Raw genomic sequence first — 26,710 nt, 5'->3', positions numbered from 1 at the left:
GGAAATGTTATTTATTAACTATTTTGTGTCACATAACTCTCTGGTTTAACAGAATAAAAATTCAAAATGTGAAAATTGCGAAATTTTCAAAATTTTCGCCAAATTTCCGTTTTTATCACAAATAAACACAGAATTTATTGACCTAAATTTACCACTAACATGAAGCCCAATATGTCACGAAAAAACAATCTCAGAACCGCTAGGATCCATTGAAGCGTTCCTGAGTTATTACCTCATAAAGGGACACTGGTCAGAATTGCAAAAAACGGCAAGGTCTTTAAGGTCAAAATAGGCTGGGTCATGAAGGGGTTAATAAAGATTTGTCATAAGTTTTTCTACCATAAAACTCCTATGTTTCTCCTTTTGTTAGTATACCGACACCCTGTACGGTAACACAGCGCTATATCTGTAGGTATACTGACACTCTGTACGGTAACAGCGCTATATCTGTAGGTATACTGACACCCTGTACGGTAACACAGCGCTATATCTGTAGGTATACTGACACCCTGTACGGTAACAACCCCATATCTGTAGGTATACTGACACCCTGTACGGTAACAGCGCTATATCTGTAGGTATACTGACACCCTGTACAGTAACAGCGCTATATCTGTAGGTATATATACTGACACCCTGTACGGTAACAACCCCATATCTGTAGGTATACTGACACCCTGTACGGTAACACAGCCCCATATCTGCAAGTATACTCCTGTACGGTAACACAGCCCCATATCTGCGATATACTCCTGTACGGTAACACAGCCCCATATCTGCAGGTATACTCCTGTACGGTAACACAGCCCCATATCTGCGATATACTCCTGTACGGTAACACAGCCCCATATCTGCAGGTATACTCCTGTACGGTAACAGACCCATATCTGCAGGTATACTCCTGTACGGTAACACAGCCCCATATCTGCAGGTATACTCCTGTACGGTAACAGCCCCATATCTGCAGGTATACTCCTGTACGGTAACACAGCCCCATATCTGCGATATACTCCTGTACGGTAACACAGCCCCATATCTGCGATATACTCCTGTACGGTAACACAGCCCCATATCTGCAGGTATACTCCTGTACGGTAACAGCCCCATATCTGCAGGTATACTCCTGTACGGTAACACAGCCCCATATCTGCAGGTATACTCCTGTACGGTAACACAGCCCCATATCTGCAGGTATACTCCTGTACGGTAACACAGCCCCATATCTGCAGGTATACTCCTGTACGGTAACAGCCCATATCTGCAGGTATACTCCTGTACGGTAACACAGCCCCATATCTGCCGGTATACTCCTGTACAGTAATAGCCCCATATCTGCAGGTATACTCTTGTACGGTAGCACAGCCCATATCTGCAGGTATACTCCTGTACGGTAACACAGCCCCATATCTGCCGGTATACTCCTGTACGGTAACACAGCCCCATATCTGCCGGTATACTCCTGTACGGTAATAGCCCCATATCTGCAGGTATACTCTTGTACGGTAGCACAGCCCATATCTGCAGGTATACTCCTGTACGGTAACACAGCCCCATATCTGCCGGTATACTCCTGTACGGTAACACAGCCCCATATCTGCCGGTATACTCCTGTACGGTAACACAGCCCCATATCTGCCGGTATACTCCTGTACGGTAATAGCCCCATATCTGCAGGTATACTCTTGTACGGTAGCACAGCCCATATCTGCAGGTATACTCCTGTACAGTAATAGCCCCATATCTGCCGGTATACTCCTGTACGGTAACAGCCCCATATCTGCCGGTATACTCCTGTACGGTAACAGCCCCATATCTGCCGGTATACTCCTGTACGGTAATAGCCCCATATCTGCAGGTATACTCCTGTACAGTAATAGCCCCATATCTGCCGGTATACTCCTGCACGGTAGCACAGCCCATATCTGCAGGTATACTCCTGTACAGAAATAGCCCCATATCTGCCGGTATACTCCTGTACGGTAACACAGCCCCATATCTGCAGGTATATTCCTGTACGGTAACAGCCCATATCTGCAGGTATACTCCTGTACGGTAGCACAGTCCCATATCTGCCGGTATACTCCTGTACAGTAATAGCCCCATATCTGCAGGTATACTCTTGTACGGTAGCACAGCCCATATCTGCAGGTATACTCTTGTACGGTAACACAGCCCCATATCTGCCGGTATACTCCTGTACGGTAACAGCCCCATATCTGCCGGTATACTCCTGCACGGTAGCACAGCCCATATCTGCAGGTATACTCCTGTACAGAAATAGCCCCATATCTGCCGGTATACTCCTGTACGGTAACACAGCCCCATATCTGCAGGTATATTCCTGTACGGTAACAGCCCATATCTGCAGGTATACTCCTGTACGGTAGCACAGTCCCATATCTGCCGGTATACTCCTGTACAGTAATAGCCCCATATCTGCAGGTATACTCTTGTACGGTAGCACAGCCCATATCTGCAGGTATACTCTTGTACGGTAGCACAGCCCATATCTGCAGGTATACTCTTGTACGGTAGCACAGCCCATATCTGCAGGTATACTCCTGTACGGTAACACAGCCCCATATCTGCCGGTATACTCCTGTACGGTAACACAGCCCCATATCTGCCGGTATACTCCTGTACGGTAATAGCCCCATATCTGCAGGTATACTCTTGTACGGTAGCACAGCCCATATCTGCAGGTATACTCCTGTACGGTAACAGCCCCATATCTGCCGGTATACTCCTGTACGGTAACACAGCCCCATATCTGCCGGTATACTCCTGTACGGTAACAGCCCCATATCTGCCGGTATACTCCTGTACGGTAACAGCCCCATATCTGCCGGTATACTCCTGCACGGTAGCACAGCCCATATCTGCAGGTATACTCCTGTACAGAAATAGCCCCATATCTGCAGGTATACTCCTGTACGGTAACACAGCCCCATATCTGCAGGTATATTCCTGTACGGTAACAGCCCATATCTGCAGGTATACTCCTGTACGGTAGCACAGTCCCATATCTGCCGGTATACTCCTGTATGGTAACAGCCCCATATCTGCCGGTATACTCCTGTACGGTAACACAGCCCCATATCTGCAGGTATACTCCTGTACGGTAACAGCCCATATCTGCAAGTATACTCCTGTACGGTAACACAGCCCCATATCTGCGATATACTCCTGTACGGTAACACAGCCCCATATCTGCAGGTATACTCCTGTACGGTAACACAGCCCCATATCTGCAGGTATACTCCTGTACGGTAACACAGCCCCATATCTGCAGGTATACTCCTGTACGGTAACACAGCCCCATATCTGCAGGTATACTCCTGTACGGTAACACAGCCCCATATCTGCAGGTATACTCCTGTACGGTAATAGCCCCATATCTGCAGGTATACTCTTGTACGGTAGCACAGCCCATATCTGCAGGTATACTCCTGTACGGTAACACAGCCCCATATCTGCCGGTATACTCCTGTACGGTAACACAGCCCCATATCTGCCGGTATACTCCTGTACGGTAACACAGCCCCATATCTGCCGGTATACTCCTGTACGGTAATAGCCCCATATCTGCAGGTATACTCTTGTACGGTAGCACAGCCCATATCTGCAGGTATACTCCTGTACAGTAATAGCCCCATATCTGCCGGTATACTCCTGTACGGTAACACAGCCCCATATCTGCAGGTATACTCCTGTACGGTAGCACAGTCCCATATCTGCCGGTATACTCCTGTATGGTAACAGCCCCATATCTGCCGGTATACTCCTGTACGGTAACACAGCCCCATATCTGCAGGTATACTCCTGTACGGTAACAGCCCATATCTGCCGGTATACTCCTGTACGGTAACAGCCCATATCTGCAGGTATACTCCTGTACGGTAACAGCCCATATCTGCCGGTATACTCCTGTACGGTAACAGACCCATATCTGCAGGTATACTCCTGTACGGTAACACAGCCCATATCTGCCGGTATACTCCTGTACGGTAACAGACCCATATCTGCAGGTATACTCCTGTACGGTAACAGCCCATATCTGCAGGTATACTCCTGTACGGTAACAGCCCATATCTGCAGGTATACTCCTGTACGGTAACACAGCCCATATCTGCCGGTATACTCCTGTACGGTAATAGCCCCATATCTGCAGGTATACTCTTGTACGGTAGCACAGCCCATATCTGCAGGTATACTCCTGTACGGTAACACAGCCCCATATCTGCCGGTATACTCCTGTACGGTAACACAGCCCCATATCTGCCGGTATACTCCTGTACGGTAACAGCCCCATATCTGCCGGTATACTCCTGCACGGTAGCACAGCCCCATATCTGCAGGTATACTCCTGTACGGTAACACAGCCCATATCTGCAGGTATACTCCTGTACGGTAATAGCCCCATATCTGCTGGTATACTCCTGGACGGTAACAGCCCCATATCTGCAGGTATACTCTTGTACGGTAGCACAGCCCATATCTGCAGGTATACTCCTGTACGGTAACAGCCCCATATCTGCCGGTATACTCCTGTACGGTAACAGCCCCATATCTGCCGGTATACTCCTGGACGGTAACAGCCCCATATCTGCAGGTATACTCCTGTACGGTAACAGCCCCATATCTGCCGGTATACTCCTGTACAGTAATAGCCCCATATCTGCAGGTATACTCTTGTACGGTAGCACAGCCCATATCTGCAGGTATACTCCTGTACGGTAACAGCCCCATATCTGCCGGTATACTCCTGTACGGTAACACAGCCCCATATCTGCCGGTATACTCCTGTACGGTAATAGCCCCATATCTGCAGGTATACTCTTGTACGGTAGCACAGCCCATATCTGCAGGTATACTCCTGTACGGTAACACAGCCCCATATCTGCCGGTATACTCCTGTACGGTAACACAGCCCCATATCTGCCGGTATACTCCTGTACGGTAACACAGCCCCATATCTGCAGGTATACTCCTGTACGGTAACACAGCCCCATATCTGCCGGTATACTCCTGTACGGTAATAGCCCCATATCTGCAGGTATACTCTTGTACGGTAGCACAGCCCATATCTGCAGGTATACTCCTGTACAGTAATAGCCCCATATCTGCCGGTATACTCCTGTACGGTAACACAGCCCCATATCTGCAGGTATACTCCTGTACAGTAATAGCCCCATATCTGCAGGTATACTCCTGTACAGTAATAGCCCCATATCTGCAGGTATACTCTTGTACGGTAGCACAGCCCATATCTGCAGGTATACTCCTGTACAGTAATAGCCCCATATCTGCCGGTATACTCCTGTACGGTAACACAGCCCCATATCTGCCGGTATACTCCTGTACGGTAATAGCCCCATATCTGCAGGTATACTCTTGTACGGTAGCACAGCCCATATCTGCAGGTATACTCCTGTACGGTAACAGCCCCATATCTGCAGGTATACTCCTGTACAGTAATAGCCCCATATCTGCCGGTATACTCCTGTACGGTAACACAGCCCCATATCTGCAGGTATACTCCTGTACGGTAACAGCCCCATATCTGCCGGTATACTCCTGTACGGTAACACAGCCCCATATCTGCAGGTATACTCCTGTACGGTAATAGCCCCATATCTGCAGGTATACTCTTGTACGGTAGCACAGCCCATATCTGCAGGTATACTCCTGTACGGTAACAGCCCCATATCTGCAGGTATACTCCTGTACAGTAATAGCCCCATATCTGCCGGTATACTCCTGTACGGTAACACAGCCCCATATCTGCAAGTATACTCCTGTACGGTAACAGCCCCATATCTGCCGGTATACTCCTGTACGGTAACACAGCCCCATATCTGCAGGTATACTCCTGTACGGTAATAGCCCCATATCTGCAGGTATACTCTTGTACGGTAGCACAGCCCATATCTGCAGGTATACTCCTGTACGGTAACACAGCCCCATATCTGCCGGTATACTCCTGTACGGTAACACAGCCCCATATCTGCCGGTATACTCCTGTACGGTAATAGCCCCATATCTGCAGGTATACTCTTGTACGGTAGCACAGCCCATATCTGCAGGTATACTCCTGTACAGTAATAGCCCCATATCTGCCGGTATACTCTTGTACGGTAGCACAGCCCATATCTGCAGGTATACTCCTGCACAGTAATAGCCCCATATCTGCCGGTATACTCCTGTACGGTAACACAGCCCCATATCTGCCGGTATACTCCTGTACGGTAATAGCCCCATATCTGCAGGTATACTCTTGTACGGTAGCACAGCCCATATCTGCAGGTATACTCCTGTACGGTAACACAGCCCCATATCTGCAGGTATACTCCTGTACGGTAACAGCCCCATATCTGCCGGTATACTCCTGTACGGTAACACAGCCCCATATCTGCCGGTATACTCCTGTACGGTAACACAGCCCCATATCTGCCGGTATACTCCTGTACGGTAATAGCCCCATATCTGCAGGTATACTCTTGTACGGTAGCACAGCCCATATCTGCAGGTATACTCCTGTACAGTAATAGGCCCATATCTGCCGGTATACTCCTGTACTGTAACAGCCCCATATCTGCAGGTATACTCCTGTACAGTAATAAACCCATATCTGCAGGTATACTCTTGTACGGTAGCACAGCCCATATCTGCAGGTATACTCCTGTACGGTAATAGCCCCATATCTGCAGGTATACTCTTGTACGGTAGCACAGCCCATATCTGCAGGTATACTCCGGTACGGTAAGACAGCCCCATATCTGCCGGTATATTCCTGTACGGTAACACAGCCCCATATCTGCCGGTATACTCCTGTATGGTAACACAGCCCCATATCTGCCGGTATACTCCTGTACGGTAATAGCCCCATATCTGCAGGTATACTCTTGTACGGTAGCACAGCCCATATCTGCAGGTATACTCCTGTACGGTAACACAGCCCCATATCTGCCGGTATACTCCTGTACGGTAACACAGCCCCATATCTGCCGGTATACTCCTGTACGGTAACACAGCCCCATATCTGCAGGTATACTCTTGTACGGTAGCACAGCCCATATCTGCAGGTATACTCCTGTACAGTAATAGCCCCATATCTGCCGGTATACTCCTGTACGGTAATAGCCCCATATCTGCAGGTATACTCTTGTACGGTAGCACAGCCCATATCTGCAGGTATACTCCTGTACAGTAATAGCCCCATATCTGCAGGTATACTCCTGTACAGTAATAGCCCCATATCTGCAGGTATACTCCTGTACGGTAACAAAGCCCCATATCTGCCGGTATACTCCTGTACGGTAACACAGCCCCATATCTGCAGGTATACTCTTGTACGGTAGCACAGCCCATATCTGCAGGTATACTCCTGTACAGTAATAGCCCCATATCTGCCGGTATACTCCTGTACGGTAACAGCCCCATATCTGCAGGTATACTCCTGTACGGTAACACAGCCCCATATCTGCCGGTATACTCCTGTACGGTAACACAGCCCCATATCTGCCGGTATACTCCTGTACGGTAATAGCCCCATATCTGCAGGTATACTCTTGTACGGTAGCACAGCCCATATCTGCAGGTATACTCCTGTACGGTAACAGCCCCATATCTGCAGGTATACTCTTGTACGGTAACACAGCCCATATCTGCATGTATACTCCTGTACAGTAATAGCCCCATATCTGCCGGTATACTCCTGTACGGTAACACAGCCCCATATCTGCAGGTATACTCCTGTACGGTAATAGCCCCATATCTGCAGGTATACTCTTGTACGGTAGCACAGCCCATATCTGCCGGTATACTCCTGCACGGTAGCACAGCCCCATATCTGCAGGTATACTCCTGTACGGTAACACAGCCCAATATCTGCCGGTATACTCCTGTACGGTAATAGCCCCATATCTGCAGGTATACTCCTGTACGGTAACACAGCCCATATCTGCAGGTATACTCCTGTACGGTAATAGCCCATATCTGCAGGTATACTCCTGTACGGTAACACAGCCCCATATCTGCCGGTATACTCCTGTACAGTAATAGCCCCATATCTGCAGGTATACTCTTGTACGGTAGCACAGCCCATATCTGCAGGTATACTCCTGTACGGTAACACAGCCCCATATCTGCCGGTATACTCCTGTACGGTAACACAGCCCCATATCTGCCGGTATACTCCTGTACGGTAACAGCCCCATATCTGCCGGTATACTCTTGTACGGTAGCACAGCCCATATCTGCAGGTATACTCCTGTACAGTAATAGCCCCATATCTGCCGGTATACTCCTGTACGGTAACACAGCCCCATATCTGCCGGTAAACTCCTGTACGGTAATAGCCCCATATCTGCAGGTATACTCCTGAACGGTAGCACAGCCCATATCTGCAGGTATACTCCTGTACGGTAACACAGCCCCATATCTGCCGGTATACTCCTGTACAGTAATAGCCCCATATCTGCAGGTATACTCCTGTACGGTAATAGCCCCATATCTGCAGGTATACTTCTGTACGGTAACACAGCCCATATCTGCAGGTATACTCCTGTACGGTAATAGCCCCATATCTGCAGGTATACTCTTGTACGGTAGCACAGCCCATATCTGCAGGTGTACTCCTGTACAGTAATCAGCCGCATATCTGCCGGTATACTCCTGTACGGTAACACAGCCCCATATCTGCAGGTATACTCTTGTACGGTAGCACAGCCCATATCTGCAGGTATACTCCTGTACGGTAACAGCCCCATATCTGCCGGTATACTCTTGTACGGTAGCACAGCCCATATCTGCAGGTATACTCCTGTACGGTAATAGCCCCATATCTGCAGGTATACTCTTGTACGGTAACAGCCCCATATCTGCAGGTATACTCCTGCACGGTAGCACAGCCCCATATCTGCCGGTATACTCCTGTACGGTAATAGCCCCATATCTGCAGGTATACTCCTGTACGGTAACACAGCCCCATATCTGCAGGTATACTCCTGTACAGTAATAGCCCCATAGCTGCCGGTATACTCCTGTACAGTAACACAGCCCCATATCTGCAGGTATACTCTTGTACGGTAGCACAGCCCATATCTGCAGGTATACTCCTGCACGGTAGCACAGCCCCATATCTGCAGGTATACTCCTGTACGGTAACACAGCCCCATATCTGCCGGTATACTCCTGTACGGTAATAGCCCATATCTGCAGGTATACTCCTGTACGGTAACACAGCCCCATATCTGCTGGTATACTCCTGTACGGTAATAGCCCCATATCTGCAGGTATACTTTTGTACGGTAGCACAGCCCATATCTGCAGGTATACTCCTGTACGGTAACACAGCCCCATATCTGCCGGTATACTCCTGTACGGTAACAGCCCCATATCTGCCGGTATACTCCTGTACGGTAATAGCCCCATATCTGCAGGTATACTCTTGTACGATAGCACAGCCCATATCTGCAGGTATACTCCTGTACAGTAATAGCCCCATATATGCCGGTATACTCCTGTACGGTAACACAGCCCCATATCTGCCGGTATACTCCTGTACGGTAATAGCCCCATATCTGCAGGTATACTCCTGCACGATAGCACAGCCCATATCTGCAGGTATACTCCTGTACAGAAATAGCCCCATATCTGCCGGTATACTCCTGTACGGTAACACAGCCCCATATCTGCAGGTATACTCCTGTACGGTAACACAGCCCATATCTGCAGGTATACTCCTGTACGGTAATAGCCCCATATCTGCAGGTATACTCTTGTACGGTAGCACAGCCCATATCTGCAGGTATACTCCTGTACAGTAATAGCCCCATATCTGCAGGTATACTCCTGTACGGTAATAGCCCCATATCTGCAGGTATACTCTTGTACGGTAGCACAGCCTATATCTGCAGGTATACTCCTGTACAGTAATAGCCCCATATCTGCCGGTATACTCCTGTACGGTAACACAGCCCCATATCTGCAGGTATACTCCTGTACGGTAACACAGCCCCATATCTGCAGGTATACTCCTGTACGGTAACAGCCCCATATCTGCAGGTATACTCTTGTACGGTAACACAGCCCATATCCGCCGGTATACTCCTGTACGGTAACAGCCCCATATCTGCAGGTATACTCCTGTACGGTAACAGCCCATATCTGCAGGTATACTCCTGTACAGTAATAGCCCCATATCTGCCGGTCTACTCCTGTACGGTAACACAGCCCCATATACTCCTGTACGGTAGCACAGCCCCATATCTGCAGGTATACTCCTGTACGGCAGCACAGCCCCATATCTGCCGGTATACTCCTGTACGGTAACAGCCCATATCTGCAGGTATACTCCTGTACGGTAACAGCCCATATCTGCAGGTATACTCCTGTACGGTAACACAGCCCATATCTGCCGGTATACTCCTGTACGGTAGCACAGCCCCATATCTGCAGGTATACTCCTGTACGGTAACAGCCCAATATCTGCAGGTATACTCCTGTACGGCAGCTCAGCCCCATATCTGCAGGTATACTCCTGTACGGTAGCACAGCCTCATATCTGCTGGTATACTCCTGTACGGTAACACAGCCCCATATACTCCTGTACGGTAGCACAGCCCCATATCTGCAGGTATACTCCTGTACGGTAACACAGCCCCATATCTGCCGGTATACTCCTGTACGGTAACAGCCCATATCTGCAGGTATACTCCTGTACAGTAATAGCCCCATATCTGCCGGTATACTCCTGTACGGTAACACAGCCCCATATACTCCTGTACGGTAGCACAGCCCCATATCTGCAGGTATACTCCTGTACGGTAACACAGCCCCATATCTGCCGGTATACTCCTGTACGGTAACAGCCCATATCTGCAGGTATACTCCTGTACAGTAATAGCCCCATATCTGCCGGTATACTCCTGTACGGCAGCACAGCCCCATATCTGCAGGTATACTCCTGTACGGTAGCACAGCCCATATCTGCAGGTATACTCCTGTACGGTAACAGCCCATATCTGCAGGTATACTCCTGTACGGTAGCACAGCCCCATATCTGCCGGTATACTCCTGTACGGTAACAGCCCATATCTGCCGATATACTCCTGTACGGTAACAGCCCATATCTGCCGGTATACTCCTGTACGGTAACACAGCCCCATATCTGCAGGTATACTCCTGTACGGTAGCACAGCCCCATATCTGCAGGTATACTCCTGTACGGTAACAGCCCATATCTGCCGATATACTCCTGTACGGTAACAGCCCATATCTGCAGGTATACTCCTGTACGGTCGCACAGCCCCATATCTGCAGGTATACTCCTGTACGGTAACAGCCCATATCTGCAGGTATACTTCTGTACGGTAGCACAGCCCCATATCTGCAGGTATACTCCTGTAAGGTAGCAGCCCCATATCTGCAGGTATACTCCTGGACGGTAACAGCCCATATCTGCAGGTATACTCCTGTACGGTAACAGCCCATATCTGCAGGTATACTCCTGTACGGTAGCACAGCCCCATATCTGCCGGTATACTCCTGTACGGTAACAGCCCATATCTGCCGATATACTCCTGTACGGTAACAGCCCATATCTGCCGATATACTCCTGTACGGTAACAGCCCATATCTGCAGGTATACTCCTGTACGGTAACACAGCCCCATATCTGCAGGTATACTCCTGTACGGTAGCACAGCCCCATATCTGCAGGTATACTCCTGTACGGTAGCACAGCCCCATATCTGCAGGTATACTCCTGTACGGTAGCACAGCCCCATATCTGCAGGTATACTCCTGTACGGTAACAGCCCATATCTGCAGGTATACTCCTGTACGGTAACAGCCCATATCTGCAGGTATACTTCTGTACGGTAGCACAGCCCCATATCTGCAGGTATACTCCTGTACGGTAGCAGCCCCATATCTGCAGGTATACTCCTGGACGGTAACAGCCCATATCTGCAGGTATACTCCTGTACGGTAACAGCCCATATCTGCAGGTATACTCCTGTACGGTAGCACAGCCCCATATCTGCCGATATACTCCTGTACGGTAACAGCCCATATCTGCCGATATACTCCTGTACGGTAACAGCCCATATCTGCCGGTATACTCCTGTACGGTAACACAGCCCCATATCTGCAGGTATACTCCTGTACGGTAGCACAGCCCCATATCTGCAGGTATACTCCTGTACGGTAGCACAGCCCCATATCTGCAGGTATACTCCTGTACGGTAACAGCCCATATCTGCAGGTATACTCCTGTACGGTCGCACAGCCCCATATCTGCAGGTATACTCCTGTACGGTAACAGCCCATATCTGCAGGTATACTTCTGTACGGTAGCAGCCCATATCTGCAGGTATACTTCTGTACGGTAGCACAGCCCCATATCTGCAGGTATACTCCTGTATGGTAGCAGCCCCATATCTGCAGGTATACTCCTGGACGGTAACAGCCCATATCTGCAGGTATACTCCTGTACGGTAACAGCCCATATCTGCAGGTATACTCCTGTACGGTAGCACAGCCCCATATCTGCCGGTATACTCCTGTACGGTAACAGCCCATATCTGCCGATATACTCCTGTACGGTAACAGCCCATATCTGCCGATATACTCCTGTACGGTAACAGCCCATATCTGCCGGTATACTCCTGTACGGTAACACAGCCCCATATCTGCAGGTATACTCCTGTACGGTAACACAGCCCCATATCTGCAGGTATACTCCTGTACGGTAGCACAGCCCCATATCTGCAGGTATACTCCTGTACGGTAGCACAGCCCCATATCTGCAGGTATACTCCTGTACGGTAACAGCCCATATCTGCAGGTATACTCCTGTACGGTCGCACAGCCCCATATCTGCAGGTATACTCCTGTACAGTAATAGCCCCATATCTGCCGGTATACTCCTGTACGGTAACAGCCCATATCTGCAGGTATACTTCTGTACGGTAGCACAGCCCCATATCTGCCGGTATACTCTTGTACGGTAGCACAGCCCATATCTGCAGGTATACTCCTGTACAGTAATAGCCCCATATCTGCCGGTATACTCCTGTACGGTAACACAGCCCCATATCTGCCGGTAAACTCCTGTACGGTAATAGCCCCATATCTGCAGGTATACTCCTGAACGGTAGCACAGCCCATATCTGCAGGTATACTCCTGTACAGTAATAGCCCCATATCTGCAGGTATACTCCTGTACGGTAATAGCCCCATATCTGCAGGTATACTTCTGTACGGTAACACAGCCCATATCTGCAGGTATACTCCTGTACGGTAATAGCCCCATATCTGCAGGTATACTCTTGTACGGTAGCACAGCCCATATCTGCAGGTATACTCCTGTACAGTAATAGCCCCATATCTGCCGGTATACTCCTGTACGGTAACACAGCCCCATATCTGCAGGTATACTCTTGTACGGTAGCACAGCCCATATCTGCAGGTATACTCCTGTACGGTAACAGCCCCATATCTGCCGGTATACTCTTGTACGGTAGCACAGCCCATATCTGCAGGTATACTCCTGTACGGTAATAGCCCCATATCTGCAGGTATACTCTTGTACGGTAACAGCCCCATATCTGCAGGTATACTCCTGCACGGTAGCACAGCCCCATATCTGCCGGTATACTCCTGTACGGTAATAGCCCCATATCTGCAGGTATACTCCTGTACGGTAACACAGCCCCATATCTGCAGGTATACTCCTGTACAGTAATAGCCCCATAGCTGCCGGTATACTCCTGTACGGTAACACAGCCCCATATCTGCAGGTATACTCTTGTACGGTAGCACAGCCCATATCTGCAGGTATACTCCTGCACGGTAGCACAGCCCCATATCTGCAGGTATACTCCTGTACGGTAACACAGCCCCATATCTGCCGGTATACTCCTGTACGGTAATAGCCCATATCTGCAGGTATACTCCTGTACGGTAACACAGCCCCATATCTGCTGGTATACTCCTGTACGGTAATAGCCCCATATCTGCAGGTATACTTTTGTACGGTAGCACAGCCCATATCTGCAGGTATACTCCTGTACGGTAACACAGCCCCATATCTGCCGGTATACTCCTGTACGGTAACAGCCCCATATCTGCCGGTATACTCCTGTACGGTAATAGCCCCATATCTGCAGGTATACTCTTGTACGATAGCACAGCCCATATCTGCAGGTATACTCCTGTACAGTAATAGCCCCATATATGCCGGTATACTCCTGTACGGTAACACAGCCCCATATCTGCCGGTATACTCCTGTACGGTAATAGCCCCATATCTGCAGGTATACTCCTGCACGATAGCACAGCCCATATCTGCAGGTATACTCCTGTACAGAAATAGCCCCATATCTGCCGGTATACTCCTGTACGGTAACACAGCCCCATATCTGCAGGTATACTCCTGTACGGTAACACAGCCCATATCTGCAGGTATACTCCTGTACGGTAATAGCCCCATATCTGCAGGTATACTCTTGTACGGTAGCACAGCCCATATCTGCAGGTATACTCCTGTACAGTAATAGCCCCATATCTGCAGGTATACTCCTGTACGGTAATAGCCCCATATCTGCAGGTATACTCTTGTACGGTAGCACAGCCTATATCTGCAGGTATACTCCTGTACAGTAATAGCCCCATATCTGCCGGTATACTCCTGTACGGTAACACAGCCCCATATCTGCAGGTATACTCCTGTACGGTAACAGCCCCATATCTGCAGGTATACTCCTGTACGGTAACAGCCCATATCTGCAGGTATACTCCTGTACAGTAATAGCCCCATATCTGCCGGTCTACTCCTGTACGGTAACACAGCCCCATATACTCCTGTACGGTAGCACAGCCCCATATCTGCAGGTATACTCCTGTACGGCAGCACAGCCCCATATCTGCCGGTATACTCCTGTACGGTAACAGCCCATATCTGCAGGTATACTCCTGTACGGTAGCACAGTCCCATATCTGCCGGTATACTCCAGTACGGTAGCACAGCCCCATATCTGCAGGTATACTCCTGTACGGTAACAGCCCCATATCTGCAGGTATACTCCTGTACGGCAGCACAGCCCCATATCTGCTGGTATACTCCTGTACGGTAGCACAGCCCCATATCTGCAGGTATACTCCTGTACGGTAACACAGCCCCATATCTGCCGGTATACTCCTGTACGGTAACAGCCCATATCTGCAGGTATACTCCTGTACAGTAATAGCCCCATATCTGCCGGTATACTCCTGTACGGTAACACAGCCCCATATACTCCTGTACGGTAGCACAGCCCCATATACTCCTGTACGGTAGCACAGCCCCATATCTGCTGGTATACTCCTGTACGGTAACAGCCCATATCTGCAGGTATACTCCTGTACGGTAACAGCCCATATCTGCAGGTATACTCCTGTACGGTAGCACAGCCCCATATCTGCAGGTATACTCCTGTACGGTAGCACAGCCCCATATCTGCAGGTATACTCCTGTACGGTAGCACAGCCCCATATGTGCAGGTATACTCCTGTGCGGCAGCACAGCCCCATATCTGCAGGTATACTCCTGTACGGCAGCACAGCCCCATATCTGCAGGTATACTCCTGTACGGTAGCACAGCCCATATCTGCAGGTATACTCCTGTACGGTAACAGCCCATATCTGCCGGTATACTCCTGTACGGTAGCAGCCCATATCTGCAGGTATACTCCTGTACGGCAGCACAGCCCCATATCTGCAGGTATACTCCTGTACGGTAGCACAGCCCATATCTGCAGGTATACTCCTGTACGGCAGCACAGCCCCATATCAGCAGGTATACTCCTGTACGGTAACAGCCCATATCTGCCGGTATACTCCTGTACGGTAACACAGCCCCATATCTGCAGGTATACTCCTGTACGGTAACACAGCCCCATATCTGCAGGTATACTCCTGTACGGTAGCACAGCCCCATATCTGCAGGTATACTCCTGTACGGTAGCACAGCCTCATATCTGCAGGTATACTCCTGTACGGTAACAGCCCATATCTGCAGGTATACTCCTGTACGGTAACAGCCCATATCTGCAGGTATACTTCTGTACGGTAGCACAGCCCCATATCTGCAGGTATACTCCTGTACGGTAGCAGCCCCATATCTGCAGGTATACTCCTGGACGGTAACAGCCCATATCTGCAGGTATACTCCTGTACGGTAACAGCCCATATCTGCAGGTATACTCCTGTACGGTAGCACAGCCCCATATCTGCCGGTATACTCCTGTACGGTAACAGCCCATATCTGCCGATATACTCCTGTACGGTAACAGCCCATATCTGCCGGTATACTCCTGTACGGTAACACAGCCCCATATCTGCAGGTATACTCCTGTACGGTAACACAGCCCCATATCTGCAGGTATACTCCTGTACGGTAGCACAGCCCCATATCTGCAGGTATACTCCTGTACGGTAGCACAGCCCCATATCTGCAGGTATACTCCTGTACGGTAACAGCCCATATCTGCAGGTATACTCCTGTACGGTCGCACAGCCCCATATCTGCAGGTATACTCCTGTACGGTAACAGCCCATATCTGCAGGTATACTTCTGTACGGTAGCACAGCCCCATATCTGCAGGTATACTCCTGGACGGTAACAGCCCATATCTGCAGGTATACTCCTGTACGGTAACAGCCCATATCTGCAGGTATACTCCTGTACGGTAGCAGCCCCATATCTGCAGGTATACTCCTGGACGGTAACAGCCCATATCTGCAGGTATACTTTTGTACGGTAGCACAGCCCATATCTGCAGGTATACTCCTGTACGGTAACACAGCCCCATATCTGCCGGTATACTCCTGTACGGTAACAGCCCCATATCTGCCGGTATACTCCTGTACGGTAATAGCCCCATATCTGCAGGTATACTCTTGTACGATAGCACAGCCCATATCTGCAGGTATACTCCTGTACAGTAATAGCCCCATATATGCCGGTATACTCCTGTACGGTAACACAGCCCCATATCTGCCGGTATACTCCTGTACGGTAATAGCCCCATATCTGCAGGTATACTCCTGCACGATAGCACAGCCCATATCTGCAGGTATACTCCTGTACAGAAATAGCCCCATATCTGCCGGTATACTCCTGTACGGTAACACAGCCCCATATCTGCAGGTATACTCCTGTACGGTAACACAGCCCATATCTGCAGGTATACTCCTGTACGGTAATAGCCCCATATCTGCAGGTATACTCTTGTACGGTAGCACAGCCCATATCTGCAGGTATACTCCTGTACAGTAATAGCCCCATATCTGCAGGTATACTCCTGTACGGTAATAGCCCCATATCTGCAGGTATACTCTTGTACGGTAGCACAGCCTATGTCTGCAGGTATACTCCTGTACAGTAATAGCCCCATATCTGCCGGTATACTCCTGTACGGTAACACAGCCCCATATCTGCAGGTATACTCCTGTACGGTAACAGCCCCATATCTGCAGGTATACTCTTGTACGGTAACACAGCCCATATCTGCAGGTATACTCCTGTACAGTAATAGCTCCATATCCGCCGGTATACTCCTGTACGGTAACAGCCCCATATCTGCAGGTATACTCCTGTACGGTAACAGCCCATATCTGCAGGTATACTCCTGTACAGTAATAGCCCCATATCTGCCGGTCTACTCCTGTACGGTAACACAGCCCCATATACTCCTGTACGGTAGCACAGCCCCATATCTGCAGGTATACTCCTGTACGGCAGCACAGCCCCATATCTGCCGGTATACTCCTGTACGGTAACAGCCCATATCTGCAGGTATACTCCTGTACGGTAACAGCCCATATCTGCAGGTATACTCCTGTACGGTAACACAGCCCATATCTGCCGGTATACTCCTGTACGGTAGCACAGCCCCATATCTGCAGGTATACTCCTGTACGGTAACAGCCCCATATCTGCAGGTATACTCCTGTACGGCAGCTCAGCCCCATATCTGCAGGTATAGTCCTGTACGGTAGCACAGCCCCATATCTGCTGGTATACTCCTGTACGGTAACACAGCCCCATATACTCCTGTACGGTAGCACAGCCCCATATCTGCAGGTATACTCCTGTACGGTAACACAGCCCCATATCTGCCGGTATACTCCTGTACGGTAACAGCCCATATCTGCAGGTATACTCCTGTACAGTAATAGCCCCATATCTGCCGGTATACTCCTGTACGGTAACACAGCCCCATATACTCCTGTACGGGAGCACAGCCCCATATACTCCTGTACGGTAGCACAGCCCCATATCTGCTGGTATACTCCTGTACGGTAGCACAGCCCCATATCTGCAGGTATACTCCTGTACGGTAGCACAGCCCCATATGTGCAGGTATACTCCTGTACGGTAGCACAGCCCCATATGTGCAGGTATACTCCTGTGCGGCAGCACAGCCCCATATCTGCAGGTATACTCCTGTACGGTAGCACAGCCCATATCTGCAGGTATACTCCTGTACGGTAACAGCCCATATCTGCCGGTATACTCCTGTACGGTAGCAGCCCATATCTGCAGGTATACTCCTGTACGGCAGCACAGCCCCATATCTGCAGGTATACTCCTGTACGGTAGCACAGCCCATATCTGCAGGTATACTCCTGTACGGCAGCACAGCCCCATATCAGCAGGTATACTCCTGTACGGTAACAGCCCATATCTGCCGGTATACTCCTGTACGGTAACACAGCCCCATATCTGCAGGTATACTCCTGTACGGTAACACAGCCCCATATCTGCAGGTATACTCCTGTACGGTAGCACAGCCCCATATCTGCAGGTATACTCCTGCACGGTAGCACAGCCCCATATCTGCAGGTATACTCCTGTACGGTAACAGCCCATATCTGCAGGTATACTCCTGTACGGTAACAGCCCATATCTGCAGGTATACTTCTGTACGGTAGCACAGCCCCATATCTGCAGGTATACTCCTGTACGGTAGCAGCCCCATATCTGCAGGTATACTCCTGGACGGTAACAGCCCATATCTGCAGGTATACTCCTGTACGGTAACAGCCCATATCTGCAGGTATACTCCTGTACGGTAGCACAGCCCCATATCTGCCGGTATACTCCTGTACGGTAACAGCCCATATCTGCCGGTATACTCCTGTACGGTAACACAGCCCCATATCTGCAGGTATACTCCTGTACGGTAACACAGCCCCATATCTGCAGGTATACTCCTGTACGGTAGCACAGCCCCATATCTGCAGGTATACTCCTGTACGGTAGCACAGCCCCATATCTGCAGGTATACTCCTGTACGGTAACAGCCCATATCTGCAGGTATACTCCTGTACGGTCGCACAGCCCCATATCTGCAGGTATACTCCTGTACGGTAACAGCCCATATCTGCAGGTATACTTCTGTACGGTAGCACAGCCCCATATCTGCAGGTATACTCCTGTATGGTAGCAGCCCCATATCTGCAGGTATACTCCTGGACGGTAACAGCCCATATCTGCAGGTATACTCCTGTACGGTAACAGCCCATATCTGCAGGTATACTCCTGTACGGTAGCACAGCCCCATATCTGCCGGTATACTCCTGTACGGTAACAGCCCATATCTGCCGATATACTCCTGTACGGTAACAGCCCATATCTGCCGATATACTCCTGTACGGTAACAGCCCATATCTGCCGGTATACTCCTGTACGGTAACACAGCCCCATATCTGCAGGTATACTCCTGTACGGTAGCACAGCCCCATATCTGCAGGTATACTCCTGTACGGTAACAGCCCATATCTGCCGATATACTCCTGTACGGTAACAGCCCATATCTGCCGATATACTCCTGTACGGTAACAGCCCATATCTGCCGGTATACTCCTGTACGGTAACACAGCCCCATATCTGCAGGTATACTCCTGTACGGTAGCACAGCCCCATATCTGCAGGTATACTCCTGTACGGTAACAGCCCATATCTGCCGATATACTCCTGTACGGTAACAGCCCATATCTGCCGATATACTCCTGTACGGTAACAGCCCATATCTGCCGGTATACTCCTGTACGGTAACACAGCCCCATATCTGCAGGTATACTCCTGTACGGTAGCACAGCCCCATATCTGCAGGTATACTCCTGTACGGTAGCACAGCCCCATATCTGCAGGTATACTCCTGTACGGTAACAGCCCATATCTGCAGGTATACTCCTGTACGGTCGCACAGCCCCATATCTGCAGGTATACTCCTGTACAGTAATAGCCCCATATCTGCCGGTATACTCCTGTACGGTAACAGCCCATATCTGCAGGTATACTCCTGTACAGTAATAGCCCCATATCTGCCGGTATACTCCTGCACGGTAGCACAGCCCCATATCTGCCGGTATACTCTTGTACGGTAGCACAGCCCATATCTGCAGGTATACTCCTGTACAGTAATAGCCCCATATCTGCCGGTATACTCCTGTACGGTAACACAGCCCCATATCTGCCGGTAAACTCCTGTACGGTAATAGCCCCATATCTGCAGGTATACTCCTGAACGGTAGCACAGCCCATATCTGCAGGTATACTCCTGTACAGTAATAGCCCCATATCTGCAGGTATACTCCTGTACGGTAATAGCCCCATATCTGCAGGTATACTTCTGTACGGTAACACAGCCCATATCTGCAGGTATACTCCTGTACGGTAATAGCCCCATATCTGCAGGTATACTCTTGTACGGTAGCACAGCCCATATCTGCAGGTATACTCCTGTACAGTAATAGCCCCATATCTGCCGGTATACTCCTGTACGGTAACACAGCCCCATATCTGCAGGTATACTCTTGTACGGTAGCACAGCCCATATCTGCAGGTATACTCCTGTACGGTAACAGCCCCATATCTGCCGGTATACTCTTGTACGGTAGCACAGCCCATATCTGCAGGTATACTCCTGTACGGTAATAGCCCCATATCTGCAGGTATACTCTTGTACGGTAACAGCCCCATATCTGCAGGTATACTCCTGCACGGTAGCACAGCCCCATATCTGCCGGTATACTCCTGTACGGTAATAGCCCCATATCTGCAGGTATACTCCTGTACGGTAACACAGCCCCATATCTGCAGGTATACTCCTGTACAGTAATAGCCCCATAGCTGCCGGTATACTCCTGTACGGTAACACAGCCCCATATCTGCAGGTATACTCTTGTACGGTAGCACAGCCCATATCTGCAGGTATACTCCTGCACGGTAGCACAGCCCCATATCTGCAGGTATACTCCTGTACGGTAACACAGCCCCATATCTGCCGGTATACTCCTGTACGGTAATAGCCCATATCTGCAGGTATACTCCTGTACGGTAACACAGCCCCATATCTGCTGGTATACTCCTGTACGGTAATAGCCCCATATCTGCAGGTATACTTTTGTACGGTAGCACAGCCCATATCTGCAGGTATACTCCTGTACGGTAACACAGCCCCATATCTGCCGGTATACTCCTGTACGGTAACAGCCCCATATCTGCCGGTATACTCCTGTACGGTAATAGCCCCATATCTGCAGGTATACTCTTGTACGATAGCACAGCCCATATCTGCAGGTATACTCCTGTACAGTAATAGCCCCATATATGCCGGTATACTCCTGTACGGTAACACAGCCCCATATCTGCCGGTATACTCCTGTACGGTAATAGCCCCATATCTGCAGGTATACTCCTGCACGATAGCACAGCCCATATCTGCAGGTATACTCCTGTACAGAAATAGCCCCATATCTGCCGGTATACTCCTGTACGGTAACACAGCCCCATATCTGCAGGTATACTCCTGTACGGTAACACAGCCCATATCTGCAGGTATACTCCTGTACGGTAATAGCCCCATATCTGCAGGTATACTCTTGTACGGTAGCACAGCCCATATCTGCAGGTATACTCCTGTACAGTAATAGCCCCATATCTGCAGGTATACTCCTGTACGGTAATAGCCCCATATCTGCAGGTATACTCTTGTACGGTAGCACAGCCTATATCTGCAGGTATACTCCTGTACAGTAATAGCCCCATATCTGCCGGTATACTCCTGTACGGTAACACAGCCCCATATCTGCAGGTATACTCCTGTACGGTAACAGCCCCATATCTGCAGGTATACTCTTGTACGGTAACACAGCCCATATCTGCAGGTATACTCCTGTACAGTAATAGCCCCATATCTGCCGGTCTACTCCTGTACGGTAACACAGCCCCATATACTCCTGTACGGTAGCACAGCCCCATATCTGCAGGTATACTCCTGTACGGCAGCACAGCCCCATATCTGCCGGTATACTCCTGTACGGTAACAGCCCATATCTGCAGGTATACTCCTGTACGGTAACAGCCCATATCTGCAGGTATACTCCTGTACGGTAACACAGCCCATATCTGCCGGTATACTCCTGTACGGTAGCACAGTCCCATATCTGCCGGTATACTCCAGTACGGTAGCACAGCCCCATATCTGCAGGTATACTCCTGTACGGTAACAGCCCCATATCTGCAGGTATACTCCTGTACGGCAGCACAGCCCCATATCTGCTGGTATACTCCTGTACGGTAACACAGCCCCATATTCTCCTGTACGGTAGCACAGCCCCATATCTGCAGGTATACTCCTGTACGGTAACACAGCCCCATATCTGCCGGTATACTCCTGTACGGTAACAGCCCATATCTGCAGGTATACTCCTGTACAGTAATAGCCCCATATCTGCCGGTATACTCCTGTACGGTAACACAGCCCCATATACTCCTGTACGGTAGCACAGCCCCATATACTCCTGTACGGTAGCACAGCCCCATATCTGCTGGTATACTCCTGTACGGTAACAGCCCATATCTGCAGGTATACTCCTGTACGGTAACAGCCCATATCTGCAGGTATACTCCTGTACGGTAGCACAGCCCCATATCTGCAGGTATACTCCTGTACGGTAGCACAGCCCCATATCTGCAGGTATACTCCTGTACGGTAGCACAGCCCCATATCTGCAGGTATACTCCTGTACGGTAGCACAGCCTCATATCTGCAGGTATACTCCTGTACGGTAACAGCCCATATCTGCAGGTATACTCCTGTACGGTAACAGCCCATATCTGCAGGTATACTTCTGTACGGTAGCACAGCCCCATATCTGCAGGTATACTCCTGTACGGTAGCAGCCCCATATCTGCAGGTATACTCCTGGACGGTAACAGCCCATATCTGCAGGTATACTCCTGTACGGTAACAGCCCATATCTGCAGGTATACTCCTGTACGGTAGCACAGCCCCATATCTGCCGGTATACTCCTGTACGGTAACAGCCCATATCTGCCGATATACTCCTGTACGGTAACAGCCCATATCTGCCGGTATACTCCTGTACGGTAACACAGCCCCATATCTGCAGGTATACTCCTGTACGGTAACACAGCCCCATATCTGCAGGTATACTCCTGTACGGTAGCACAGCCCCATATCTGCAGGTATACTCCTGTACGGTAGCACAGCCCCATATCTGCAGGTATACTCCTGTACGGTAACAGCCCATATCTGCAGGTATACTCCTGTACGGTCGCACAGCCCCATATCTGCAGGTATACTCCTGTACGGTAACAGCCCATATCTGCAGGTATACTTCTGTACGGTAGCACAGCCCCATATCTGCAGGTATACTCCTGGACGGTAACAGCCCATATCTGCAGGTATACTCCTGTACGGTAACAGCCCATATCTGCAGGTATACTCCTGTACGGTAGCAGCCCCATATCTGCAGGTATACTCCTGGACGGTAACAGCCCATATCTGCAGGTATACTCCTGTACGGTAACAGCCCATATCTGCAGGTATACTCCTGTACGGTAGCACAGCCCCATATCTGCCGGTATACTCCTGTACGGTAACAGCCCATATCTGCCGATATACTCCTGTACGGTAACAGCCCATATCTGCCGGTATACTCCTGTACGGTAACACAGCCCCATATCTGCAGGTATACTCCTGTACGGTAACACAGCCCCATATCTGCAGGTATACTCCTGTACGGTAGCACAGCCCCATATCTGCAGGTATACTCCTGTACGGTAGCACAGCCCCATATCTGCAGGTATACTCCTGTACGGTAGCACAGCCCCATATCTGCAGGTATACTCCTGTACGGTCGCACAGCCCCATATCTGCAGGTATACTCCTGTACAGTAATAGCCCCATATCTGCCGGTATACTCCTGTACGGTAACAGCCCATATCTGCAGGTATACTTCTGTACGGTAGCACAGCCCCATATCTGCAGGTATACTCCTGTACGGTAGCACAGCCCCATATCTGCAGGTATACTCCTGTACGGTAACAGCCCATATCTGCCGGTATACTCCTGTACGGTAACAGCCCATATCTGCAGGTATACTCCTGTACGGTAACAGCCCATATCTGCAGGTATACTCCTGTACGGTAGCACAGCCCCATATCTGCCGGTATACTCCTGTACGGTAACAGCCCATATCTGCCGGTATACTCCTGTACGGTAACAGCCCCATATCTGCCGGTATACTCCTGTACGGTAGCACAGCCCCATATCTGCAGGTATACTCCTGTACGGTAGCACAGCCCCATATCTGCAGGTATACTCCTGTACGGTAGCACAGCCCCATATCTGCAGGTATAGTCCTGTACGGTAACAGCCCATATCTGCCGGTATACTCCTGTACTGTAACAGCCCATATCTGCCGGTATACTCCTGTACGGTAGCACAGCCCATATCTGCAGGTATACTCCTGTACGGTAACAGCCCATATCTGCCGGTATACTCCTGTACGGTAACAGCCCATATCTGCCGGTATACTCCTGTACGGTAGCACAGCCCATATCAGGAGGTATATTCCAGTACGGTAACAGCCCCATATCTGCAGGTATACTCCTGTACGGTAACAGCCCATATCTGCAGGTATACTCCTGGACGGTAGCACAGCCCCATATCTGCAGGTATACTCCTGTACGGTAACAGCCCATATCTTCAGGTATACTCCTGTACGGTAACAGCCCCATATCTGCCGGTATACTCCTGTACGGTAGCACAGCCCCATATCTGCCGGTATACTGCTGTACGGCAGCACAGCCCCATATCTGCCGGTATACTCCTGTACGGTAACAGCCCCATATCTGCTGGTATACTTCTGTACGGTAACAGCCCATATCTGCAGGTATACTCCTGTACAGTAATAGCCCCATATCTGCAGGTATACTCCTGTACGGTAACAGCCCATATCTGCCGGTATACTCCTGTACAGTAATAGCCCCATATCTGCAGGTATACTCCTGTACGGTAACAGCCCATATCTGCAGGTATACTCCTGTACGGTAGCACAGCCCATATCAGGAGGTATATTCCAGTACGGTAACACAGCCCCATATCTGCAGGTATACTCCTGTACGGTAACAGCCCATATCTGCAGGTATACTCCTGTACGGTAGCACAGCCCCATATCTGCCGGTATACTCCTGTACGGTAACAGCCCATATCTGCCGGTATACTCCTGTACGGTAACAGCCCATATCTGCAGGTATACTCCTGTACGGTAACACAGCCCCATATCTGCAGGTATACTCCTGTACGGTAGCACAGCCCCATATCTGCCGGTATACTCCTGTACGGTAGCAGCCCATATCTGCAGGTATACTCCTGTACGGTAGCAGCCCCGTCACACACACTCCCGGGCGGGGATCAGCACCCACCTTGCACGGGAAGAGCACAGCGGAGGCCACCTTCTCCATCGCCAGGTTCCGGATGCTGGGGGTGAGGGACGCCCTACACGAGGGGCAGCAGCTCAGCTTCTGGCGGCATTGGTTACACACGAGGTGCCCGGCCTGGCACTGCAGGATGGGGGGCAGGACATAGTCAAAGCACACCGGACACTCGAACAGCGACGTCAGCTCGTGGTGCTGCTGGGACACGGGGCCCGGGATCGCCGCTGCCGCCGCCGGGGACGGTGGAGGGGCGGCAGGGCCGGAGGCAGCGGATATCGTGGTGCTGGTGACCGCGGGTGATGGCGTGTGCGGTGGCGGCGGCTTCTGTTTACCGCAGGGCTTGCTGGCACAGGGTCCGGCGGAGGACGGGCGGCTCATGTCTGTCCGAATCAACCATGGAACTGGGCGGAGCGCTACGGGGAAGCAGAGAGGAAACTTCCGGGCACCGGAGGGAGGCAGAACGGCTCAGCACTCCGCGGTCACCGGGCTCCTACACAGTCCGCCCCTCCAGGCTGTCAGCGGCGACACGGCGCTGCCTACATTCGGGAACATTGTCCCACGTCATCGCCACCGACGTCACAGCCGCCACGTGAGGAGCGGAGGCGGAGCCTGCTAACATAAGACTGGTCTCAGGATGTGACGTCAGCTGTCAGTGTGGCAAACTTGGCGGGAAAATGTCCACTGCATAGGGTGGGGGTGCTGTGGTGCTGAGACGAGACACAGTCACATGGTACAGCCCAGTCATGTGACATCACTTTGGTCTGTTTTGTTTTTTTAGTGCGAGGTGAAGTCATGTGACCATATATTGGCGATCGACGCCGGAGACGATGCTGGTGGAGTCCGGGCGGGACTGGAGGGTGAGATGCCGGAGCCCTCCTGTGCTGTGCCGGCTGCCGGGCGGGAGGC

The 26,710-nt window shown here is 50.3% G+C and overlaps 1 protein-coding gene across 1 annotated transcript in view; it reads right to left on the bottom strand.

The window, feature by feature from the left end:
* The window catches only part of LOC138638318 (E3 ubiquitin-protein ligase siah2), an 83,723-nt gene extending 57,321 nt beyond the window's left edge, over positions 1-26,402 (bottom strand). The window contains exon 1 of the mRNA XM_069727527.1: positions 25,793-26,402. Within this exon, the coding sequence (XP_069583628.1) occupies positions 25,793-26,182 (390 nt within the window). The 5' untranslated portion in view covers positions 26,183-26,402. The remainder of the gene's footprint in view (positions 1-25,792) is intronic.
* Between the last annotated feature and the right edge of the window lie 308 nt (positions 26,403-26,710).

This window comes from Ranitomeya imitator, chromosome 5 (genome assembly GCF_032444005.1).
Source record: "Ranitomeya imitator isolate aRanImi1 chromosome 5, aRanImi1.pri, whole genome shotgun sequence".
Classification (NCBI taxonomy): Eukaryota; Metazoa; Chordata; class Amphibia; order Anura; family Dendrobatidae; genus Ranitomeya; species Ranitomeya imitator.
This window is presented reverse-complemented; position numbering and strand designations above follow the sequence as displayed.